The sequence below is a fragment of the Prenolepis imparis genome, unplaced genomic scaffold, assembly GCF_030444845.1.
Source record: "Prenolepis imparis isolate NDT839.2.m4 unplaced genomic scaffold, iyPreImpa1.0 SCAF_4, whole genome shotgun sequence".
NCBI classification, from domain to species: domain Eukaryota; kingdom Metazoa; phylum Arthropoda; class Insecta; order Hymenoptera; family Formicidae; genus Prenolepis; species Prenolepis imparis.
This window is the reverse complement of record NW_028141162.1, coordinates 3,930,024-3,956,716: the sequence shown is the minus strand read 5'-3', so window position 1 is coordinate 3,956,716 and position 26,693 is coordinate 3,930,024. Positions and strand designations below refer to the sequence as shown.

Below are 26,693 nucleotides of genomic sequence, written 5' to 3'. Positions count from 1 at the left end.
ATCTCTTCTCCTAGTCGAGAGTTATCTGCTCTGTTACTATATTGAAATTATTCAGACTCCTTGAACGTTGCCAAACTATACGAATGGCGATTCGCGGAAATTCGTCAATTCATATTAATGTGAATATTTTATAGCGCGATTCGTTTCGGCGGACATTTGCGTTTATTTTTTCCCCCAGATTTTCAATATTCAAATTATCGATAGTTTAACGAAGAGACACGAATCTTGACGCGAATAAACTGATTCGTGGAGATTCTTTGATTTCGTCAAAAAAAAGAACGAAAGACGGACGAATCACGAATACAAATAAATTTTGCACAAATCATAATCACGCGTATAGTTTGGCAGCTTTAAATGCGATAATACCTATAGAGCGTCTTTATAGATTTATTTGTAAAATATTTTTTATTCCTGCAATCTCGCAAATGTTACAAAAAGAAGAAAGATCCGTTATACGTTTTTTAATCGTAAATTATTAAAAAAAACTTTCAAAATAATAGCTCTCTTAATTACAACTAATTGAGCGCAATAAAATGATTTTTTTTTATTTTAAACTTTAAAAAACAAAATAGTAAAGTAACACAATGATAGAGAGATTTTAAAAGCGTTATAATTTATTTCGTTATAACGGTGATGTAAATCGATCGTTCATCTGCGCTAGCTTATTTCGAATGTGTCTCTCGCAGTCAAGATTCCGTTAAGATTTCCGTGAATGATTTTAGACGCGAGTGTGTAAAGCTATCTCGCACGAAATTATGTCACACAGTCGTGTGCGTTGATTTGATTTATAAAATGGCTACATTTTCTACGCAAAGAGCTTTCACAGCTGATGCATATTTTTTCTAGCAATAACGATGAAAGCTATTCGAATACATAACTCGAATTTTATATGAAAATTTGGCTTATCTATAAAAAAAACTCAGGACTCGTTTATAGATTCGATAAAACTATCGAAATACTAAAATTCCATGATTAAAGAATATTACAGCGATGTGTATAAGCTTTTATACTTATATAAGTTTCAGTTTGAATTAAAGCTTCTTATTATATATAAGCTTACGACTTAATAGAAACTTGTACTTCGAGAATCGTTTTATAAATTTACTATCGACGAGTCGTGCGATTAAAGTTAAAAGGCTCTCTTTATTAGCGATCAGATCGACGTGAGATATTATTTTTCGTCTCTCCCTCGTTCGAAATATTACATCTTTTCATATTAAATCTTATTGTTTTGTGAAATGCAATCTTTGCGAATAATTCTTTTCGACAATTCCATGCCATATATAAGAAATTCGCGTTACTTTTGTCGCTCGCGAGTGCTCGAATGTCTACACGAATAAAGATATGAGATCATTACGATCTTTCTGTACGGTATCTTGTATTGTACAAAAATGTGCAACGAATGCTTTAAGAACAAGAGAACGCGACAGCCGTTTTTTTCCTTCATGAATATAATGCTTCTACGTAAATCTCAATGTCGCTATGCATTATTGGCATTTGTAATTGACGTGTCGACGCTGGATCTTCGAAAAAAAAAAAAAAAAAAAATCATTACTTAGGAACAAGATATTCGCACATCGAGCTATTCAATGATAAATGACGCAATTATGCACACACATACATACATATATATATATATATTTTTTTTTAAATAGATTTTTACGGTTATTTTAGAAATGCTGATATATTTTTTATGGGATAATCAATATTTTTTATTTATTTATTTATTTATTTATTGAGTGTGTGTGTGTTCATTATTTATATTAATAAAAATGAATATTACACATCTGGATATTATCGTCGATACTGTTTCATTTGCAACATGCGTTAGAGATTACGTTTATTTTTAATCGAGATAGAATTGACTGGATTTCATTAACACTTTTTTCGTATTTATATTTATTGATATATTTGTCGAGGCAATGCATTGAGATTTATCGAGATTATATATATTGAGATATATTTTATTATATATGATGGCTGTAGATAGACTAGCGGGGAAGGTGAGAGATATTTCTGCTTGAGACAACGCAATCTGCGCGAAGTTCTAGCTCCGTGAGCGTTATATAAGATGACGCGGCTTAGAATACACTTTATGTACGAACCGCGAGCCTCTTGGCTCCACTTGCATTGTATTTTAAGCCTATTACATAGCGAAGAATGCAGCGACACCGGAAAATTCGTAACTGTACAATACGGAATTACAAAGAGAACAAAGTACAAAATTTAACACACACACACACACACACTCTCTCTCTCTCTCTCTCTCTCTCTCTCTCTCTTTTATTGTACGCGCGCACAATGCATTATCAATTTTGACAAGATTATATAAGATTTAAACACTTGCATCAGTCAGAAATCCAAGAACTGGTATAACTTGTTTGTCTTTATCAAGATAACTAAAATCAATTAGAAACAATTCTCAAAAGAAAAAAATAATTTCTTAGAGATAATTTATTTTATAAACAGAAACGTTACAAAATTATTTTTATAATCGTATACGTTTTATTTTTTTCTTGTTTTGCAGTATTCTGAATTTTTTAATAACATACGCGTATAAATGCGTTATATTGATCTTAAAAACTGGATTTTATAAAAAAAACTAGATTTTTATATCGCACTTTATAAATTAGAAATAGTTCATTTATTTATAATCCTTCTTAACTGCGATTGTGAATGATTCATATACACACTCACGTACATGTTAATTAGATGTAATGATCAGAAAAAATTCTGAGAATATTTCTTTAAAAATTACTCGTTATATAAAGAAGCATTATTACCACATGTATGACACATATTTCTTGTTATGCAGGATGTTCGATAAGTACCGTATCGATTATTAATTATGTATTTTTCGAACAATTTAAATTCACTTTTCCTCAAACCATGACGATATATTTTTAACGGAATATTATTTACATAAAATGCAAAATTACCGCGTAAAGATCGACGTTTTAAATTAAAATAAGAAATATATTTATATGTCATATATTTTATTATATGGAAAAGAAAATTTAACATATTTGTAGATTAGTTGAAAGAAGTGTGTATTTCAGTCGTATCAAAGGGATAAAAATTTTTAATATCTTTGCGAGTTAAATTTATCTACGACCTCGGAGCTGTTTTGAAAACTCGCCAGGTGTCCTAAAAGTACAAAGTCTTTAAAACGATGCTACCTCCATCACAAACTATTAAAGCCGTCACACAAAAGCAGATGCTTTACGTTTATCTATCTTTTTCCACGGTCTGTCCTTAAAAATCTACGATGTTATAGGTATGGAAAAAAAGAGCAAGGTCTCAAAATAAATGTCTCGAGGATATTTTCAAGAACATGAAAATTCGGGAAAAATTCTTGGATAACCCTTTACGATCTGTATCGTTACGCTGATACGCGCGCGTGATATTCCTCGCGCAATTCAAGGATTGTTTTTGCAAAACTTAATTAAACGCCTCGATAGCGAGATTCCTCTCCCATGAAACACAAATGCTTCTTTCCAACACGTTCATTCCGCCGTGGATTCTCGTTGAACCTGGTTCCAAACTCGATTGCATATTTCGTAGGAGAGGCATGACTCGCCGCTCGTACGAAATACGACCTCGAGATGAGACGCGAGACGAGACGCGGCGGGACGAACCGTAACGCGTAATCAGTGGCGGATCAAGGTCGACCTACAAAATTGCCTTTCCAGCATTCAAACAGCTTTTTCGAAACAATTTTTTCCCAAAACTTAAATTTAATTTTTTAATTTTAATTTCTTTAAATTAATTTTATTTTAAATAAATGACCAATTATATATTGATTAAAAAATCTATTAATGTTTAATTATTATAAATATAAATTAATTATAACTAATTATTATAAATAGTACTTCTTTATATAGAAACACAAGTTAAGTTAACGAAAGAAAGAAGGAGAGGAGAGAGAGAGATATTAAATCTTCCTATTCTTTATTTTATAATAGTATTTGCGCATCTCTCTGTGATTCGTATGTCGGATAAGAGATTTTTTGTTATTGGATATCCAATTCTCTCAGATTACACAATTCTACGTAAAGCGGGTTTTAGTTTTTCAATTTTACTCTTGTTAGTTTCGATCGCAATGAGTATTATTATATTTTCACTCAAATCTCCCTCTCTGTCATTAGACCGGAAATGGAACTTAGGTCTTTGGCCTGTTAAGCGAACGTTGTTTTCTACTAACAAAATTATCCAGATTTCCGTCTGCGTCGGACAAAGCGGGGAAACGATCTGACATCTGTCTCTCAGGATATTGAAAACGTTATACGTATATAGCGTAATGTCGCGAAATCTACCTATAAAATCGAATGCATGAATTCGAAGGGATGCGAGAGAGCGCGCGCGATATATCCGCTACTGCGCGCATCTAATTTTGCCGAACCGCCGAGCGTGGCGCGCATGCGCGCCGCGTGCCAGACCACTCACTACTGCTACCTGTCGATTCTAACCTCAAACGTCAACGTAACACGTTGATCTTTAACCCTCGAGCGTATCTTGGCGACCGCGCGCGATCTCTCTCTCCCTCAACGAGTTTCGCGCGTCAACGATTATTATTCCTCGTACTTATATCTCCTCGTGCCTTATCGAATCGTTCGTCATGTCGCGAGTGTGAGTGTTCCTGTTGGGCTACAGACTTCGAAGGCAGTAACGGCGGAATGCGCAATGAGGAGAATGCACCCGGCGCGTACAAGAGATCCCCATGAAAGCCAAGGTTACGCGCTTGCACGATGATGTAAGTCCCTCGCCAGTTATTCCCGTTAATCGCGGACTTTAACGGTCTCTCTCCGCGGATCTCGCGGATTCTGACTGCCGCGCTCTGAAAATTCTAACCTCGCTTATCGCCACCTTCGCATCGCGCTCGCTATCACGCGACGGTGGAAGATTTTTTTTTTTTTTATTTCTCACATATATTATGATACGAGCTCGCATCATAATCGCCAGGATTATGTCGCGCGATTCGCCATTCGCTCGAGATCGTTGAACTCTATATACGCGTTTTCTCCTACACTTGTGTAGGATAAAGAAAGAGTCTCGAAACATACTTTTCTCCTTTAAGCATTTTAAGAGCTTCGTTGATAAGGTTTCTCGAAAATCATTTATTAGTCAATCGTGAATCATAATATTATCTTATATATAGAATGTATATCTCATTATTATGTATCAAGAAAGAGAGAGAGAGAGAGAGAGAGAGAGAGAGAGAGAGAGAGAGAGAGAAAGAGATAACGGAACTATCTCTCCCTCTCTCTCTCGGTGCGATACGTAAATTTTAATGGCCGAGAACACGTGTCTCTTTTAATTAAGATCCATTTACACTCGCTCGTCTCCCTACGTTACACGTATATCTTCGTTTCGTTTTTATTATGAAATATATCATGGCACAAACTTGCAATCTCTTATGGATATCCATTCTTCTTAAGACGCAGCGTGTAATATTTTACGTGTTTTTAATTTTAATCTTTTGTTTAGACGAAAGTATCCATTGAAGTCTTTTTTTTCTCCCTCTCTCTTTGTCCTTATCATCAAATATATGTCATTGCTCTGTTTGAGAGATATTACTCTCTTCCTTCCTCAACACGTGATTCGAGGATCCCGTTTACCATCGGACAGTGGGTCTTTTTCATTCAACCATCAACTTTCGAGCTTTAGCTCGGTGGGAATGAGTTCTCGTTGCGCGGGAAAATTGTGTATGAGATTAAATTCGCCACACATAGACTCGGTTAACTCGGCGGCAAAAGTAGGAGGAAACGAGGGGCGGACGAAACACGCCACTGTTGTCTATGGATTATGAATCAGACCGGCGTGTCTGGTAGAGTTAAAGCGGCGGGAGGGAAAACGAGGTCGACGAATAAGCGACGGTGATAACGCGATGCGATCTCTTGATACGTATGCACGCTTATGCTCGATATGTATATATATATATATATATTCGTGTGTGCAGCAACGCGCGTATACCATATATAAAGTAATCTAATTCTTGCCTTGTATCTCTTTGCCGTAATACATATACAATATACACTCGTATGCTCCTATCAATAAATTTGAGTTTACGACAATAGGTTATCGAGAAAAAGGTATGTTCTCTCCTGAGATAAGATAAAAGATATTTCGTTAAAAAAAATGAAATTTAATTGGCAGCGCGTCAATTTGAAATTTTTGCCAGATTTTTACGAGATAACGAATTATAATGAAATTAACTCTGGATTGAAAACTCGAAAACTTGTTGAGATTACATCTTGTATTTTATATATATCTGCAGATACTTAAAATATTTATACGTACGCAAAAACATGATTAACACTTTTTTAACGGGTAATAATTTGTACTTTTATATATCTTTATTTTCTTCTCGAGGAACATTTTTTTCGGTGCGAGAATAAAAGACACTTGCATTTTCTTTTATATAACAAGCGCAATATATATTTCACGATACGATATAATGTTGATACTTAAAACTCGATCTCTTGTGAATAGTTTGCCCTTAAATTACACAGCATACATTTATGACGTTCGCGTACACGAAGCTATACGACTCGATGTCTCGTAAATAAATTGAGAACGGTGCCCTGGGAAAAAGAAGAAGCCATCATCGCGTAAAACATGTACGTACGAAATATGTATGTTAAACGGCACACTCGTGCGCACAAATTAATACTCGATGCTCTGTATTCTTTTTTAGCGAAGGAAATGATTAATGAGATAGAACTTGGAAAGAACGATTGCAAAAATGTTTAAACTTTACAACAAGAAATGTATTTCTTATTTCTTTTGTGTTTTACGCGCAGATTTTATTTAATCTAAAATATTAATTATCGCATTTACACATGATTTGTGAACGGTGATAAATGTCACAAAATAAGCTGATAAGTCCACGTGATTTAACTGATACATAGGCGTGGACTTTTTTTTAAGTGTCCATTTTTTCTGTAAAACAAAATTAGGTCAAAATTTAATCATGGAAAATTATTTCGGATCGAAGATTAAAAGCGAACTTAACTTTGAGAAAAATATAATTTTTCAAAACTTAGTTACTTCTCCAAAGAAATTTTATATAAAACTTTAAAAATTTATTACTAATTTCATTGAATTTTTACCAAAGTTAATATCAACTTTAATAAAAGAGGGCATAAGAATTATGATATCAAGATTTTATATACATGCTTGAATCTGTCTGAATAGTTTCTATTTTTAGTTATCGATCTCTCGTATCTTGAAGTAAATACGTACTCTTAACGAAGCGATTCTCAATAATTAGATGATCGTTTTGTTTACGTTCCTCGCACGAGGTTCAGAAATTTGAGGACAATTGCGAAAAATATTGTAATATAATTATTACCCGTTGATTAGGATCGCGGATGATAAATATGTATATCGGATGGAAGAAAGGCGAGGTAGTAACGAAGGTGTTGGCGAAGGCGGCAAAAGAATTAAATACAAGGGGCTCAAGGACGTGCTAATTTTTTTGTTTTCCTCTTCATTCTCGACACAATCCCGCGGAGTATTTTCTCGAGAATTTTGCGAGGCCTTTCGTGAAAGATTGTGTGTGTTTACGAATTCTTCATAACATACATTCTCGGTCGTTTCGTAGTATTGATCTTATATAACACGAGTCAAGTCTATGCAAGCGACATTTCAGAGGCCAAAGACGGAAAAAAGAGAGTTTTTATTTGCGACGCATTTTTTTCACACGAAACATTCGTAGATGGAATTTAGAATTTCGCGATATATTTTGCATGTGTAACGTATATCTTTGCCGCAGAAAGGCTAGAAATATCACCGGTTGCCGAGACGATGTCGGCCGATTCCCTCCACCCTTCTGGCGTTAATTTAATCGCGTGAAAAATAGGACTGCGAGAGAAATAGGTCGTGGTAACATTTCATGACAGTCGATCATATGTATGTATCCAAGACGGGGGGCTCAAAAAATTGAGTAAGCATCAATTTAATCGATCGATCGATCGTTTAAAACTGTCGTTGATATCCACATTGGGGTGAGGAGGAAAGGGAGGGATGGGAGAGACAGGATGGCATTTGAATATTTGAACGACGATATTGGCGAAAAGTATCTCTTTGATACGCTATTAGAATTTAGGGTGTCTTTGACAACTGGACTTTCATTTACATTCGATCTTTCACCAGCTCTCTCCCTCTCTCTCTCTCTCTTTCTCTCACATGTTTCATATAAGTTATGTACTATATAACGCACATGGCTATTGATCCTAACGCTTCTCCCTCTTCTACATGTATTCTCTCGACCCTCTCTCTATATATATGTGTGTATGTGTATAATATACATATTACGTATGTATATATACATATATATGTGTTATATATATATATATATATTGCAAAGTGAAAGAAGCATCGCCATATACGGTCGACGAGCTATTCTCTTTCTTCTTTCGATACTAATGTGCGCTATTTTTGTATCATTATCAAGATCTCCACAAATTTGTTCCTCTATATCAACTCTGCGCGTTATTTAGGGACATGAGTTCAAAATTTACTTTTGTTTACAGCATTAATAGTCGTGAAATAATCTTTGAATTATAATAAATGAGAAATAATAACGAGAGAATTATTTCTTATATGTATAATTAACATTCTACGAGAAGTTGTATATATTTTAACAAATTTATTTAGTACACAGAGAGAATTTTCTCTTAGAATTTACCCTTATTTTTATATTATTACCCCGAAAATTATGATAATCGTGGGACAATATGATATGGAAAGAATTTTATGAGAATTTCTCTAATTAATATTTATCACAATAAAAAATAATAATATCTATCACAATAAAATATAAAATATGTTTGATTAATTTTACTAAAAGTATAGTAAAATTTACTAAAAGTATGGTAAAATTAATCAAACATATTTTTAAAATTCTTTCCATACCATATTGTCCCCGCACGATTACCATGATTTTCAGGGAAAATTCTCTCTGTGTAGCTTCGTATGCTCTTAAATATTAAAAAAAACCCATCCATCTCAAATTTCTAAAAAAAGATGCGCAGAATATAGTTTATAGATTATTACAGGTATAAAATATATAAAAATAGAAATACATAGAAGTAAGAAATTTTACATTTAAAGGTCCCCCAAACATTCTTTTTATTACCGTGGCACATTTATTACTCGTTTTCAATAAGTGCTCGTAAAAGCAAAATATTGGTGTGTTTAATAAAAAAATAAGTTTACGACACACATACATATATATATATATATCGAGTAATTCGAGTTATATACTGCATTTGTCGGAACGTGTTGCATGCTTGTATATGGGATCAGTGTACCATGAAATCCGGACTCACGTCTCGGAAGCGACATTATAATCGCTTATTTAAAATTCATCATTCGTCGATGCATTAGATGCAAATATATATTTCTATCCAATAGAAGCACGATTTGAATCTTCGTCGTAGATACATATAATTGTATCGCGTTCTCTCTCATTCCAGAGTCTGTTTATGATTTCCATCACAGATTATATGTATATATACATATAATAATTGTTTTTCACCGCTCTCTCGACCTTCGATATTACGCATGAAAATAGAAAAAAAGTATAATCACGCATCAATTATCGCGTTTCCTCGGTCACGAATAAACAACGTGGTCAAGTAGAAGCGCCCCCGATAGCTTCGTTTTATTAATACGAGCGATAGGTCGGTGCTAGGAGTACAAAATGGAATCGAAGGGCGAGGGAGAGAGAGGGGAAGGTACCCAAAACTTAATGATTCGCGGTAAAGTGAAACGTCCGCAACGTCGACGTGCTTCGCATTCGCTCGCCTGCATTCATACGACGGACCCGGCAATATGCACACACATACACATGCATATTTTCCTCCTCGCGTTGACCTATGCACGCGTATATAACGAAGCTATATCGCGCGCGCATCACCCGGTCGGAGGGAGAAAGAATAGATGACAACGGTGGGGTTGCAGTAGAGAAGCATCGAGGGGAGAGAGAGAGAGAGAGAGAGAAAAGTGGGAGGGGGTCAGTGACCGTTACGTCATCGAGAACCCATAGTCGAGGAAGAGACCATCGGTCGTTGAAAGAGCGAGCGAATGCCGATTTTAATCGGCGGACCTCGCCGCCTAGAAAGGATGGGGCTAACACGTTTCCACGAAGGCCCGCCCAGAGGCGTGAAAATTATTAAGTCTCTTTGGTCGTGTGTCCGAACTTTGCCCGTCTTCTAAACTAGATAACTTTCCTCGGGATGACGATTGAACAAAAAATTCGTAGATCGAAAACGCAAAATATATAGGTATATATCATCCTCGATTTCTTCAGACGCTGAAGAGAAAAATTGGAAAACGCGATGATTTTCGTACTTTTTTTTTTAGTACAGTCATACTCAATTAGTTCTTTCTCGCAAACAATTACATGTAACAATACACATGTCGCACTTTCTTTTCGAAAGTGACCTTAACAAGCTCCTCTTTTCAGGAGCTATAACTAAAGAGACACATAATCAATATTAGGAATATAAATAAATTAATGCCACTATGATTTATATTTAATGACGATATGAGGTTGTTGGAAATTCTGATATTTTAGAATTTTAACGCACATTAACTAGAATTTTTTTTTCAAAGCTAGAGGTGCGATATTTAATTTCATTTCATCATTTGCAGATATCGTCGAATTTGCGAAGAATTCTCTCGCGTCACGTCATGAATGCACGCGGTGCATTCATTCGTGTATCGCGCATATCTCTTTGTTCGAAGTAGGTAGATAGGTAGAGTTTCTAGCAAAGTAAGAGCGTTTCGGATGTACAACTGGTCCGCTCTATTTCACGTCTATTCGTTTACGACGAACGATCTCCGTCATGCGAGGTAATTTCACTCTTTTCTATAGAAGATTGAGGGATAAATTCGAAGTCATCGCGTGGAAGCACTTTTATTTTTTATGACGACTATTAGATTGATATTTGGCTAGAACTCGCAATTTTTTATTTCCGAATTTTAATTATCGGATTATTAAATCACCGAATAAAGATTCAAATTACACACGTTCACTCGCGTTACAATGCAATTGTATTATAGATTTTGCGAAATTTATTTTATCAATATCTTTTTTATAATTTTTAATATTTTCGATGAATGAGTATTTTATAAAAAGTTTAATATTTCTCGAATTTTCCGTGCATTCATACGTAAAGAATGAAATTCTTTCTTAATATATGCGGCAAATAAATGAGGCTTCTTCCAATGAATACTACGCATAGTGAAAAGATAGATACAAAAGTGCAAGGCATGACAAAGAATAATGTATGTTCATATCGTAAATTTTGCATTTATATATGTCGCAATATTTCGTCGTTCTGTTTTCATTTGCGATGTATACAACGCCTTGATAATATGCTACCTAAATGCAGTCCATCACGTTACAAGCATTCGCAACGCTACATAAGAAACGCACCTATTGTTTGCCTCGCTCAGGTCGACTATATTCGAAACGTAGGCTTTTTTCGCGTCGATTGTTCTCGCCGCGCTGGCTTATCTCGAAATTACTAACAATCTCTCGTAAACAACAGATCGATATTCATTCCCCTCGATGACATCCGGATTTCTTCGACACGAGACGCAAGATCGAAGAAGCATGTGCATACTCCAGGAGACAAGAAACTCGTCTATCCTCCATTTCGCCTCATCGAGGGAGAGGGAGGAAGAAAAGAGCCCAAGGAGAATAAAAAGAAGGAAAGAAAAAAAAAAGAAAACGGCGGCAATTGCGGTTGAACAACGAACTCTCGTCCGTCACCGATTAACCTTCCACCGTAATCCGTTAGCGAGTAACGCGGGCAGAAGAAGCTCGACCTCGGCGCCTTTGGTGGGGTCCAGAGCCAGAGCCGCCTCTGTTGCAGCGTTTGCTCCGATCCAACAACACAGAGAGAGCAACGGCAACGCCGCATTCTCGAGTGCCGAGCGACAGGCGCATTCACCCTTTCCAGGGTGTCCTGGTGCGCCTGCGCGTCGCCGTATACCGACACGCGGAACCGCGCGCCAACACCCCCGCACGTCCGTCCGTCCCGTCTCACTCTCTCTCGCTCTTGCGCGAACCGGCTCCGCGGCGCATGCGCACGTGGATTTTGCCACGTGTGGCTCGCTGCCGCCGAAATGTCGTCCATCGAGCAGGAACGCTGCCGTGCAAGAACGCCAATGGCAACTATTCCGCCGCGAATCGTTTTCGACGCGTCGTGCGATTGGCCGGCCGTTTCAGCCGGGGCACCAGGTACCCATCATTTCTTCTTCGATTCTCCCTTTACGGGTCTCTCCTTGTTTCTCTTTCTTCTTTCACTCTGACTCTCGGGGTCGTCTTTTCTTTTCGGCCGGCTTATTTTGCGCGAAGAGAAGAGGGGGAGAGAGAGAGAGAGAGAGAGAGTCCACTCCTTCACCTACATCTAATTTTAAACCTGCGTATATGCAAAATCTCGCGCATTCTCGCGAGACGATGACTCTACACATTCTCGATTAGAATAATGGATCCGTGGAATCTGCGTAATCCGCGCTATAGCAACAGCGGCGAAATAAGTCATAGGATCGGTCTGGTAAAATAGAGAGAACTATTTCGAACGTATTCCTAAAATAAAATCGTAGAAAATGTTTATCGCAAAAATAATCTGTAACCTTTCGTATGTCGTGTTCGATTCGCTTTATCTTTGAAACAAGCGAATTGGGAAATCAAATGTATATTAAGACACTCTGGCGGATTGAAATAACAAATCCATACTTGGTGGTTGAGGAGGAGGGAAAGGGGAGAGGAGCACAAGAAAATCCGAGGAATAATTATTCCGCTATATCGGGTAACGGATGTCGACAATTTCTCGCGAATGTCGCGGGTCAGGCCGACGACTCGCTTTTACCTGGGGCGCGATCGATGGGAACCTTCGCGAGTAAAATATACGTACGAGAAGGAGAGACAGAGAAGAGAGAGAGAGAGAGAGAGAGAGAGAGAGAGAGAGAGAGAGAGAGAGAGAGAGAGAGAGAGAGAGAGAGAGAGAGAGAGAGAGAGAGAGAGAGAGATGTCAGGAACGAGGTCGTTGCTAGACGCAAATGTTATTTGCGTGGAGCAAATCGCGCGATCGCGTTCAAGAAAATATAACGTATTATATCGGACATTATCGTTACATATAACACATTTCGCCGATGATCTTGTAATCTATGTTTCTTTTCAACGAAATCGATTAATCCGCCATCCGGATTGCTTTGCATTATTTAGGCAGATATTTCAGAAAGGCTTTCAATGTATCACAAATCTCGTCCCAAGCAACCTCGAACTGAATAATATGAATAACCATGAATTCAATAATATGAATAATACGTTATCGATTTTAATCTCTACGTCGATTATCGTTTTTAGCCTTTTAATATTATTTTAGTAATAGATGCATCATTAAACTCAACCTTTTACCGTTATCAGGCGGTTTAATTATACAACAGCAATTCGCTCGTTACTGATTGATGATGCGTTGCTTGTTAAGAAAAACGTACATTATTTAGCCAAGATAGACTATATTCTTCTTCTCACATTAATACTCGGGGCATTCGATATCGATCCATTTCATTTAATGTCTGATGCTCGCTGCTGTCAAGATCACTAATTAGTTCAATTAAATTAACAATCGGTGAGGTTCCCAACGAGGAGAGCGGAAGCAGAGAAATTGCAATTTTTGCAATCACATTTTTTATTCTGAATTAACTAGACTTATAGACTCGCTCATTAATCAGAGTTTTTTTAAAATTGCTTTTTTAATGAAAATTTGATCAAATTCCATCTCTTTTTCCAAAATATACGCTTATATAATTAAAGAAATATATATATATAATATTATAATATTATGATTTAATGTAGTTAAATATACAATACATATATATGCTTTTAAATGTACAGTTAAATATAGTTTTAATTCTGTCGTATATTTTATATTTTTTTTATATTGTATATTATACATACATTCTCATTTTTGGTCACTTCAGGATTAATGATCCACAATTTCTGTGCATTCTGCGACGTATTCGAAGCGGATTCGACGTGATTACAGGCTGGTTCGATGAGATGCGCGATACATCCGAGAAATCTCATCAGTACGGCAAGTACTGTTATTCGCGTGAATATCAACCGAGTTAATGAACCAGATCGCCAGATGAATTTGTAAACGAGAAGAGCGCATATTTAAATTATTGTCACGATTTTGGCGCTCTCTCTCTCTCTCTCTCTCTCTCTCTCTCTCTCTCTCTCTCTCTCTCTCTTTCTCTCAATGAGTTATTTATGTATGCAACGTTAAAGCCGTTTAAATGATATATGATTTAGTTCGTAGCTAATAGAAGATCCGTGACGAAATAATACGAGCGCACGTTTGTTACTATCATTTTAAGCTCGCTACAAGCGTTTCGATATTAATTTAATGATTTCAAGCAACTCTTGCGTTATCTAGCTCGGTCGCTGTCGATATGCATGTATATTTTTTACGTGTGTCTCGATAGCAGCCCAGTCTGCAGAAACAGTGCAACGATTGAATCCATGCAAATGCAAAACAACGCAGAATACTTTTACGACACTATTACGAATTATTCGATTCATCAATATGTCATCATTTTATTGATCGAAGAGAGAGAGAGAGAGAGCGCGATGTGGAAAATTAATTGGCTAAATGTTGGATTCGATTCAAGAGAAAGTCTTCATTTTGACATTTCGGATTACAGAGAGCCGGTGGCCTTCGGAAAAGGAATCAGAAATTTCGATGGAATCGTAAACGTGATTGGATAGAGAGAGAGAGAGAGAGAGAGAGAGAGAGAGAAAAAAAACCCAATGAATATCGATCGGCTATATAAAGTTGTTAGGCCGCTGTCAATCGTATGCTTGACAGTTTTCTTTTTCTTCTAAGCCGATCAAATTGGATCAACCGTGTGTATATGACGTGTGCTGGTGACACAGGAGCCGATAAACAAACCGCTGCAACGCATTCTGATATAACAAGCTCGTTGAATGATTAATATAAATACTGAGAGATGGAAAGATGGATCGTCCTATATATCATTTTGATATAATTTTAACTCTACACACACACTCACTCTTGATATTATTTACCCGTATATATAAAATATTTTCCGTAAATTTATACAAATTCCATGAGCCACATTATCTATTTTACATATCGAGTTGTGGAAATACCTTGTTGTATACAAATACAATGCACATAGTTTCTTATTTCGACCATAACAATAATAATATAGAGTAAAATAAATCAGGGTTCATCTCTTATTGCCAAATGATTAATAATGTGAGATGTCTCGTGCAATTAGATTTTGATTATCTCGTTACTTATTTTGCGGCTTAAATTTTGCTATAGACATTTTAATATGGAAGTAGATGTATGTGCAACGTGATCTTAAAATATAGTGATATTATCAATGTACTACTATCTTTTATTTGTCAACTGAAAAATATATCAGGTTCTCAAATGATGCTCATTATCGCAGACTTATATATCTCGTGTTTATCTCTATCTTTATACTTTCACATATTGTCGAAGATAAATTAACAATTTTTAACAAATTGTTTTCGTATCTAATAATTTATATATAATCAGCGAAAAGTAATTTTATACTCGCACGAGTCCTTCTCTCCGCCCCGGGTCTATTGTACTTTAATCTCTATCCTGCGAATCTAATGCAATTTTATGATCTTTACAGACCAACGCAGAGCTATGTCAACATCAAGAGCAGCAGTCCGGTGTCTCCGAGGACGGTAGGAACGGGAGCGACGTACGTGCAGGGTGGTGCGGCCGCGTCCTCCGCGGCGGCGGCGGCGGCGACCGCCGCCGCGACCGCGGGCGGCCCTGCCGTCGTCGCTGGAGTTAGCACCGCGACGAGCAGCGGCAGCAACGGCGGCGTGGTCGGTGTTTCGAACGTTTTATCTGCTGCGGCAGGTGGCAACAGCGTGAACAACGGCAACGCGAACAGCGGTGGTGCGAGCAGCGGCGGCGGTGGCAGCGGAGGCGGTGGCGGCGGAAGCGGCGGTGGCGGCGGTCCTGGTAGCGGAAGCGGCGGCGGCGGCGGTCCTGGAAGCGGCAACAACAACAACAGCAGCGGGGGTGGCGGCGGCGGAGGAGCCAGCGGCGGCGGTGGCGGCGGTGCCGCGAGTGGCACTCCTTACGTCACCGTACCATCGATGCTCCGTTACATTCATTCCTATCCGCCGAGCTCGGTGTCGGCGCCGGCGGTAGCGGCGGTCGTCACCACCGCACCGTCGCCGGTGGCACCCGTGCCCGTACCCGCGCCCGCACCTGTACCCCCTCCGAGCCAGCCGACCGTCATCGCCAGCCAAACACCGCCGCCGCCGCTCACCGGGTCTGCCTATGCCGCGAGGGACGCGTACCGCGCCGGTACCACGAACGTAGGTATTTCCATGGCGTGAAACTCTGCACACACATATACATGTATACATGTACACAGCAGACATACATACATACAACCTGGTGTGCGCGCGCAAACACTTTATCGTCACCTTTTCCTCGAGGTCTATCGCTTCGGTCGGGATATCCCCGATACGCGCACGGCGTCGCGACGCATCGAACGGTCACGGTCACGCAAGGACGCCCGAGAACGAAGAGGATTCTCTTTTTTTTTCTCGAGAGCGCACTGTAAAATTGTAGTAAAGCAACGAGAAGTAGCAACGGGAAACGGAGAAGTTCCGTCTCGAGAAAATTGCTTCCTTCAACGCTCCTCTTATCGCTGTAATAAATATTTCAATATTAAGAAAACGAACGCGCATACACACGTACGTGTATTTCCATTTACGGCGACTCTATTTTTAGACTTGTACACTTTTATCTCTCAATTATTTTCTGTATAAATTAGAGCAATTGCTGACATGCGTGTATATAATTTTTCTACAACATTCGAATGTAATTACGTTGAAAATTATGCACAAAAAGAACTTGAATTTTTCTCATTTCGAATCGCTCGACACAATCTTTAAAAGATTTGATGCCTTAAAAGTCTTGCTCTGTAGCTGTTGGCTAGCAATTGGGTCAGTCGAAAGTCATTCGAAAGAACGATTCCTTATTGATTGTAACGAGCTAGGTCGAGATGCGCGTTTTCGTATAAAAATAACGCGATAGAGATCCATATTTGTAGCATCGAATTCTAGAATAATCGGGACACGCAATCACGCAACGCAATCGTATACATACGCACGTCGTCGTATCGGCCGGGGCCTCGTCCTTGACTTTCACCGATTATCGGTTCTCCTCTCCTTTTTCCCTTTCTTTTAACAATACGATCCACGCTCGCTGACTTTGTGCAGTTTTAAATATGGCACGTCATTGTTAGCACAGAATTGATGAGTCGAACGATGCACGTTTTTGCTAGATGTTTAAATATGCATATATATATATATTTCACGATGACATGGTTTGATCATGCTGACAAATTAATCTTATGACGAAACCGCTTATATATATACAATTAAAAATACATTTGGATATAATTATAGAAGAAAAGTTTGTGGTGAAAAGTTAGTGTAAAAGGGAATACGAGTTATATAAATAAGAGAAACTTGATACTTAAATATTAACATATACGCTATTTCTTACACAAACACATCCAAGTGAATAGCAATTTACGATTACGATATATTCAATTATAAAGTACTCATGAAAATAGTTTTATGAAAAAGAAAAAAAATTTCTCCTTTGTAAGATTTCAAGATTTTGGGAAATTTATTGAAGAATTTCTAGTGAAGCGTGCAACGTGATATTGTTGAATATATCGATTATTCAATTTTTATGAAGTTTCCCGAATCTTAAATCAAGTTAGAGCCACGGCATAACATAGTTCTAACGGACATTATCATATTTAGCTCGTAGCACGATGCGAGTGGGCGGGTGAAAGTTTCAGTCGCCCACTCTCGGGTTACACATACACACATACACGTGCACACATTGTATGTACACAATCGCATCATATTTTGTTTGTTTCTTACGTACATTTCGAGCCAGTTATTTAGTTGTCACGGTTTATAGAATAATTTGTACAATATATTACGGTACAATGGGTGCTTGCTTGGCTTTGCGAGCAACATCCACGACAAATCATGAGGAACGAGTGAACTAGAGCGTTGTGCGCGCAAAAGTACTGATAGAAAATAAAGAAAAGAGAAGTTTTCGACCAGATGATTGCGCAAAGCGCGCGCGGAAGATGTAGGGGACAGTGCAGCGGTCGCGGGGATATATCGCGCGCTTTCTTGAACCGGGTCATCGATTTTCCTGAAATAGTTTCGCGGCGGGAAGGTTAGAAGAGAGTGGAGCGAGAGATAAATTGAACCTCTGGCAAAGAATAAGTTAGACGACGACAACGACGAAAGAGGATAGAAACGATGTAGAAGAGATAGAGAGAGAAAGATAGAAAGAAGAGTGGAGGCGGAATAAGACTTTTGACCGTAACGTTTTCTTTCCAGGTGAACGAGAGGATCGCTATCAGCGTGAGCAACAGTCCTCTGTCGCAAGTCGGTGTCGGGATAGTGGCCGAGTACAGCGGCATGGGAACCGGCGGCAGAGGCGATCGGCCGAGGATATCCCTCTTGCCGCCTACTGGCTCTTCGGTGACGCCGATATCGTCGCCAACCGCGTCCGAGTATCAACAGCACACGGCGAGAAACCCGTCGCGGATAGGCCTCATGCCCGTCCAACCGGATCAGTATTGCACTCGCAATGCCGTCGATATGGCCAGTCTGCAGCAAGACACGCCGCCCTTCAAAAAGATCCGCCTGGGTCAGCCGCATCAGCAGGTCCAGCAGTTGCAATCACAGCCGCAGTCACGCTGTCAGAGCCTGTCGCCCGCGGACCCGTGCGGCGGTAAGCAGGAGCAGCAGCAACAGCATGTCGTGCAATTGCAGCAGCCGCTTAGGATAGACACCAGGGTGAGTGTAACGTGACAGTCTATCTTGATAATTTGACAGACAGTTTACATATAGTCTTTAGAGATGTCTTTAGAGAAAAAGCTACAAATTGAGACAAATGATAGAACGTGTACAAATATAAGTTAAATAAATATATTAGACACAATATGATATGACGAATTTTTGCTAGGAGCAGCCTGCCATGGGTGCATATACGCCACAAACGGAAGCCATTTCGCCTACTCTTCCAGAGCCGAATACGCAAGAGGATACTCTTAGAAGTACCAAGGATGAGCTCTTGCAGCAAATCGGCAAGGTCGATAGAGAAATTGCCAAGAGAGAGAACCAGTTGAATATGTTGCGGAAGAGGATAAAAGAATTGGAAGAAGCAGCGAATAAGCCTCTGGAAGCGAGTGGTCTCAAACGTAATATTGAGGAACAATCGCAACAACCAAAGCATCAATCGTTGGCGCAAAAGATCTACGCTGAAAATAGGGTAAATATTTGTATTGTTAAAATTAGATTGATTAGATTAATATCAATTAATGAATTTTAATTCGACATATTTTTATTAACAGCGAAAGGCAGAAGAAGCTCATAGACTCATGGAAAAACTAGGCCCCAAGATAGAACTACCTTTATATAATCAACCGTCGGATACGAATGTGTACCAGGAGAATCGCACACGCCATCAAACGTGTATGCGAACCAGGCTCATAGCAAGGCTGCGGAGAGATCACACTGAGCGTGCATCTCTTCATCGGCAACAAACGCAAACGTACACAATCTTGGTTCAAGAGTGGCATCGGAAGGTAGAACGGCTGGAAGCGACGCAGAAAAGAAAATCGAAAGAGACAAAGAATCGTGAGTTCTTCGAGAAGGTGTTTCCCGAGTTGCGAAAACAGAGGGAAGACAAGGAGCGTTTCAACAGAGTTGGTGCTCGCATCAAGAGTGAAGCCGATCTTGAAGAGATAATGGATGGTCTACAGGAGCAAGAGGTATATCACGTTACTGTCATTCTATTTATCCAAGTAGTCACGGAGTGAGCGATGCGATACATTGCGAAAGGGAGAAACCAAAATTATATTATGGTGAGGATGAAGAAATGATATAGGGAGTATAGTAAAAAGAAGGCACGTTACTAAAATTAGCGTTTATAAACACTTTTTGACAACTCTCGAAGTGGGAATTTTATAAACATTAACGAATATTTATTCAGTTTTGTTAAGCCAGCAATTTTAATTTATAGAATAAAAACTGTCTTGGCATTTTTCTTTTATTGCTATTAAACAGAAAAATATATTATTTATTATTTAAATAGTAAGTATTTGTTTATTTAAATATTGTTTTAAAAAATGATTTTTAGATTCAACATATGTTTACAGCAAGTTGATCCATATTAGTTTGGCAAGTTAGTCTTATTTTGCTTTGCTATAATTTTCTTTGTTATAATTTTTTAAATGTTTATTTCGGCCTTAATGATGATTAATTATAGTGCATTAAAATATAATATATTTGATGAAACTATATGCATTGAATACAAATATTGAATATAAATATTGGACATAATATAATATGCAGTTTTGTTAACATATTTACGTAAAACTCTTTGTATGCTTAATCTGCAGAAAAAAACAGTACTTTACAGCTAAATTCAATCTTACAATCTAATCTTTGCTTTATTGAATCTTTTGATATTTATGCCGAAATATATACAAGTAGTATTTTAATTGTTTATGTTTATGTTGCTCTTAATATAGTAAAAGTTAATATCAATCTTTTCTTTTGTCAATTTTTCTATTGATTTGTCTCATCTATTTTTCCCCTAAAGCACAATTCTGTGAAAGCGCCAATGAAACGAATAACTAGAGGTTTATTATAATAAAAGGATGGTAACTGACAGTTTCTTCCTATCTTTAGACATTTGTTTTCTCTCTTGGTCTTCTACTGTTTACGGACCAGGGAAAGGATGGCAAACTGGATGGAGATGATTGAAAGTTACCATCGGATGTACTAATAGATGTACAGAACAATAAAGTCTTAATTGATTCGTATTTATGGATTACGTATGACAGAAAAGTTTTCGGAATAGAATCTATGCAATTGGCGATGTCATGTTAAATCTGGCCCTCTTTAAAATTTTTATTTTGATGATCACGATAATTCTCTGAAAAAGTATTGTTAAGCATTGTTATTCTTTTGTTTCTGTTTCCCGTGTTTTCTTTTTTTAATTCTTTTGAAATTTTTTGATGATGCTTCATGGAAGATATCTAACCTTTACTGATTCCCCAGGAAGAAGCATTGCAAGATTTAAAAAATTCCATTAAAGCTTGTCAGGTTAGTAACGTGCGCTTGCTCCCTTCATCCTTATCCTCACACCGTACATTAGTTATGGATCATATACATCATTGGTTTCTGCAAAAATGTGCGTCAGATTAATAAATTGAAATTATGCTAGCGTAATAATAAACTGCAAGAGATATATTGGATCCATAACTATTGCTAAAGATTAAAGACATTAATCTGTGTTATATTACATAATCTTATACATTACATTATTCTCTATTTTAAACAAAACATTTATTTATATATCAATATGTTTTATCAATATACTTTTTTTAATTAAAATGGTTTTGATATTTGAGTTAAGAAGCTAAATGTTGAATAAAAGATGTATGCAATGCGTTACAGAAGTATATTGATAAAATATATCTTTTTAATATTAATGTTTTAAGAGATAATAGATATATGAAATTATTGTTTGTAACAGCTCGAGGATAAGAAGATGCGTTCGTATGCAGTTATACCGCCTCTTCTGTTGGATGCGAAGCAACGAAGGATCGCCTTCCAAAATCGGAATGGACTGCTCCAACCGGAGGAGTTGGAAGCTCTACACAGTGAACGTAAATTGATCAATGTATGGAGTTCTGTGGAGCACGAATCATTCAAGGAGAAATACCTTCAGCATCCTAAAAATTACGGAGTGATAGCTCAATCGTTAGAACATAAGGGCGTTCCAGATTGTGTACATCACTACTACCTCACTAAGAAAACGGAGAATTATAAACAGCTTCTACGAAAGTCGCGTCAGCGAACGCGAAGTTCTCGGAATAATCCGAATAATAAAGTAAGTTTCATTATAATAATTATATATTAAAATATACAGTAAAATGCATGCGAAAAACGCGCGTTAAAATTACGCGTTAAAACATTAAAATTTATATTAACCTTTAGAATTACAATTTTTTATTGCTATCTATATTAATCGTATATATACGTAGCATGAAAATAATATATAACTAAAAAGCGTACAAGTGGGGATTTTATTTTATAATTTGGAGTCAAGTGAGGCAGTTGCTAAATAATTTTTCTTTTTCTTTTACACATTACTCTGAATTTTATCACAAGAATGTATATAGGAATGATAAAATTTTATATCCTAGATCGTTTAGATATTTTCATTTTTACATGTATAGTTCGAGAACATTAGGACATTAGATATTAGTTGTTTTACTATTCCTGCACTGATGAACTGGTGCAATAAGTTTGAATGAGACAAGTATATTTTGTCTCGCTCTAACTTATTGCACCAGTGTGCACAGAATGTTAGAGAGAGACGGAGGACGCCATCTTTTAGTTAGTCATCTCGCGTTTCTTGTCTAAAACCCAACCCCAATCGGCCGTCCTTATGATAGTTCTCCTTCCAGTATGTATAATTTAATATCAATGTCGAAATTAATCCTCAAATGACACAGCTGAAATAGTTTTACATGAATGTTTGTGTTTCTGTTGGCATTGCTAAAACAGAATGTAAAAACTATTACATTTTTATCGTGTGTTGCACTTTCATAATACTTTAAGAAAAACAAAAACTTGTCACTTCATCTTATTAGACAAAATAGTCTGCTTTAGAATTTGTAATATTTTACTGTAATGTTGTATATACGTGATCATTGTATTCAAATATGGAATACAAACTTATTTTTCTCTTTCTAAGAATAATTTAGAACCTAACCTAAAACCTTAGGAAAAAACTTAATGTCATATATATCAATCTTATCTTTTGAGCATGTCAAAACTTATTTTTAAAGACTCAAGTCCTATTTGAGGATTAAATTGAAATACTTGTTTGCAAATATAAAGCATTTTATTTATATTATACATATACATCACATATGCCATCGCGAGATTGAAAAATTAAAAAAACTTATCAAGAATGTTTCTATAACAAATATCATACGTAACATATGAATGTGATATTGTTTCAGGTGAATAATACCAGTTCGACCATCGGATCTATAGATATTTTAACAACAGGGGTAACAACGAGATTACAACGGGAGCAGCAAAAGACTCAGGAGAATCCTATAGATATTTTAGCGGCAGGGATAACGACGAGGTTACAGCGGGAGCAACAACAGAAAACTCAGGAGAATCCTCAAAATAGTTCCGTAACAGCTACGTCTACATCGACAACGAGTACCACGGTTACATCGAGCGTATCGTCTACTACTGTCATGACTACAACGGTTACGACGACGACGACTCCCTTGAGCTCGACAGCATCGGGCGTCAGCGTAACGGCAGATTCCACAACGGCATCAACGACAACGACAACGACATCAGTCTTGAGCACGACAGCGTCGAGCGCCTCGGCTACATCGATGATGTCCAACGCGAAGGATTCTAGGGAGACGAGCAAGGAGAACAAGGAGAACAAGGTCGACTCGAAGGAGTCTCATCTGGTAAAGGATTCAAAGGAAGAAACGCAAGAGACGTCGGGAAAGGATGTTAAAGTAATGTACGTTAAATATAAAAACATTGCTATTTTATATATTTTATTATTATTATATATTTAATTGATTTAATTATTTGTACCATATTTAAGATGTGTCTAAACTTCTCTATAATTATATATATAACTTGTGTTTATATATTATAAAAGTTTAGATACATCTTAAATATTGTGCAAATAATTAAATTAATTAAATATATATATATATATATAAATATATAATTATATGTAAGAACGTTAAAAAATATGACGGATGTTAGATTATTAGATTTTCGAATCATCGAGTTAGTACACAAGATGTACCAGAATTATAGGATGCGCATATACGAATGCGCCGGTCGAATATTGTATTCTCTCTACTTCTTTTTTTTTTTTTTTTTTTTCCAACTTCGCTGTGCGATATTGATCATTTACTCGATATGCGAGTAAGAAATAAAAGAATTGGCGCGGCTCATTTTGCGAAACGCGCATATCAATTGGTCCCGATTCTGATTTATATAAAAGCGTATACGCGGACTGATTGAATGAACCGTATCCATCGGCCGGAAGATATTCATTCTGCAAACATACCCCACTCCAACGAACCAATCTCAATATTGTTCACGGTGGGAGAGACGACCCGCGAATACCCATTTAACGATTACAATACATCGCTTGGGCAGGACGCACGAATATTATAAAACTACACACAGAAAAAAAAAGAAAAAGTTTAATCTGTCATTTTTTTTCTCTGAAAACTGTACTAATAGAGATAGGTTTTATTTATCGTTGATGATATCGCGCGATAGTCGAATGAAGGAGCAAGTCGTTGAGGCATGGAAAGTTGGTTTGAAGAGAAGCGAGGAGGGAAGGGGGGAGGGGGGATGATGGGGTGGAGTGAGATGGATGCGGTAGGCAGCGACGGCGGTGGCGGCTTGACGAGGGTGGGGGAAGATCAATTATTAGCAGATTGTAATGCTAATCAATGGTTACCGGTTAGTGGATTATGTTTACGTAGGCTCTCATCATCGTAATTGACTCGATAGTTGGAAATGTGATTCTGTCCGATGAGAACGATGATGAGTGTCGAACTCCCGCTGCTTTTCGAGGCACAATCGACAAAATTTTATCACGATAAGATTTTTTATTGATAAAACGCTGCATTTTTTTAAAACTAAAAGTACAATTAAAATAAAATAGAAAGAGAGAAAACTTTGATATAGAGTAAATTATATTATTTGATAATTTATACGCAATTTTTAATACAATTTAATACAACATTAATGTTGTATTATAGAATCGAAGGAAAAGGCGCTCTGTCTTCATCCGCGTCCTCGTTGAACATCAACGCGACGAATACCTCGACTATCCAGTCGGACTTTAAGGAGTCGAGTAAGAAGAAACCAGGTTGCAGGGACACAAGCGGCAGTAGTGCTAATGTGGCAACCAGTAGTAGAGTCAAGGACAAGAAGAAGGAGAATCATGTTCCCATGGAAACTAGTGACGAGGAGGCACCGTCGACCGACATCGTCGGTAAGTTTTGAACTGTTTGATATTTTCCTTATTTCATCATTCCTTTATTACATCTAGGCTTGAATCTCTTCGACAATTCGATTTTTATTGCTTTTTAATGCTTTGCAAAGTGAATTAATATACGATTTGTACGAATTATCTTTGTGAAGATAAGAAGATATTAGGTAGTTAATATAAAGTTTAAAAGTTATTTTTTTAATTTGTCGAAATTATCTCGGTTTTCAAAAGATTGATATAATATATTAGAGATAATGCGAAATAATATTTTGTTACTGATGTAATTTCGGAAAAACACGACCGATTTATTGATTTTATTATGTCGTTTTAATGATAATTGAATAATAATTATAATCTCTCTCGCGCTTATATAATCTCGTGGTTCATTTTTGTAAAACTTGAAGAATACTTTTTATGTATCGATATATTTGATATTAGAGGTTTGCATTAATTAAATCCAAGAATCTATACAATATATATACATTATTGAGATAAAGCTCGATTCTATGACAGAATTAAATTTTTTCTATGCAAGAGACGAATGAGATACAGCAACGAGTTAACATTTAATCTTAAGTCTAACTTTGAACTTAACATTTAAATATAACTCGTATACGTGCAGTTGTTTTACAAGGAGAAATTGGCGTTTATTTTTTATTCGTGTGTCGTAGATATTATTTTCCTCACAGTTAAACTGTTGTATATATGTATTGAAAATTTGGCTACATCAGCTACATAATTACACATCGCAGAGATACTTCTATTCTTATTTTATACAGTTTGTTGATACACGAAATAGAATGTATCAACACATCAAATATTGCGGTGTGTGTTGTAACATCAAGATATACATATATAACGTTAAAGAACACACATGAGAGGAAAGAGAGAATTAATTATTATCTATCTAAACGTAAATCAATAATTGTATAAATATCGGTTTTCGATCGTTCTTAGGAAGCTTGTTTTCTAGGCTAATCAGTTTATACAATTCTGAGGTAATTTGAAAATGTGCTTTATAATATTGGATATTAAGCATATAATGTCCATTATTTATATTACATTCTACAATAGTCCAACTTTTAATTGCCAATCTATTTTATTTGCAATTATATCATTCGATGCGCAAATATCGATACTTTGAGTCTCATTTATTGTTAATGTGTCATTCCTCTTGCGAAATTCCGCCCACGAATATTTGCGTTGAGAATAGATGAGGAAAAAATCTGAAAGCAATGAAATCATATTAAAAAATATTCTTCTCAAATGTCACGAGATGCGGTGGCGTATCGCACCGTAAGTGCATAATACAATTTCGTGATAACGACGCTACTACATTTATTGGATATGTGATTTTGAAGGCAGCTTAAGTAACGAATATTGGAAAATTTCACATGCAATATACATCTTTTTATATATAGAACGTGTTTTATTTAGTACTCTGCGTTGATACCACTGCTT

The 26,693-nt window shown here is 37.0% G+C and overlaps 2 protein-coding genes across 16 annotated transcripts in view; one reads left to right on the top strand and one right to left on the bottom strand.

Moving 5' to 3' along the window:
* Smr (nuclear receptor corepressor smrter) overlaps window positions 1–26,693 on the top strand; it is a 92,903-nt gene that overhangs the window by 42,611 nt on the left and 23,599 nt on the right. For 12 of the 15 annotated variants that reach the window (XM_083036206.1, XM_083036204.1, XM_083036205.1 and 9 more), the window contains 8 exons: window positions 15,721–16,423; window positions 18,488–18,949; window positions 19,119–19,424; window positions 19,507–19,926; window positions 21,221–21,265; window positions 21,699–22,055; window positions 23,197–23,729; window positions 25,000–25,235. In XM_083036206.1, coding sequence (XP_082892332.1) covers window positions 15,721–16,423; window positions 18,488–18,949; window positions 19,119–19,424; window positions 19,507–19,926; window positions 21,221–21,265; window positions 21,699–22,055; window positions 23,197–23,729; window positions 25,000–25,235 — 3,062 coding nt within the window. Of the gene's footprint in view, window positions 1–4,489; window positions 4,754–15,720; window positions 16,424–18,487; window positions 18,950–19,118; window positions 19,425–19,506; window positions 19,927–21,220; window positions 21,266–21,698; window positions 22,056–23,196; window positions 23,730–24,999; window positions 25,236–26,693 lie in introns of those variants that run through there. The other 3 variants (XM_083036220.1, XM_083036217.1, XM_083036219.1) reach the window with 3 other exon arrangements.
* The window catches only part of LOC145935131 (uncharacterized), a 4,175-nt gene continuing 3,879 nt past the window's right edge, over window positions 26,398–26,693 (bottom strand). The window contains exon 4 of the mRNA XM_083036240.1: window positions 26,398–26,458. Coding sequence (XP_082892366.1) covers window positions 26,398–26,458 — 61 coding nt within the window. The remainder of the gene's footprint in view (window positions 26,459–26,693) is intronic.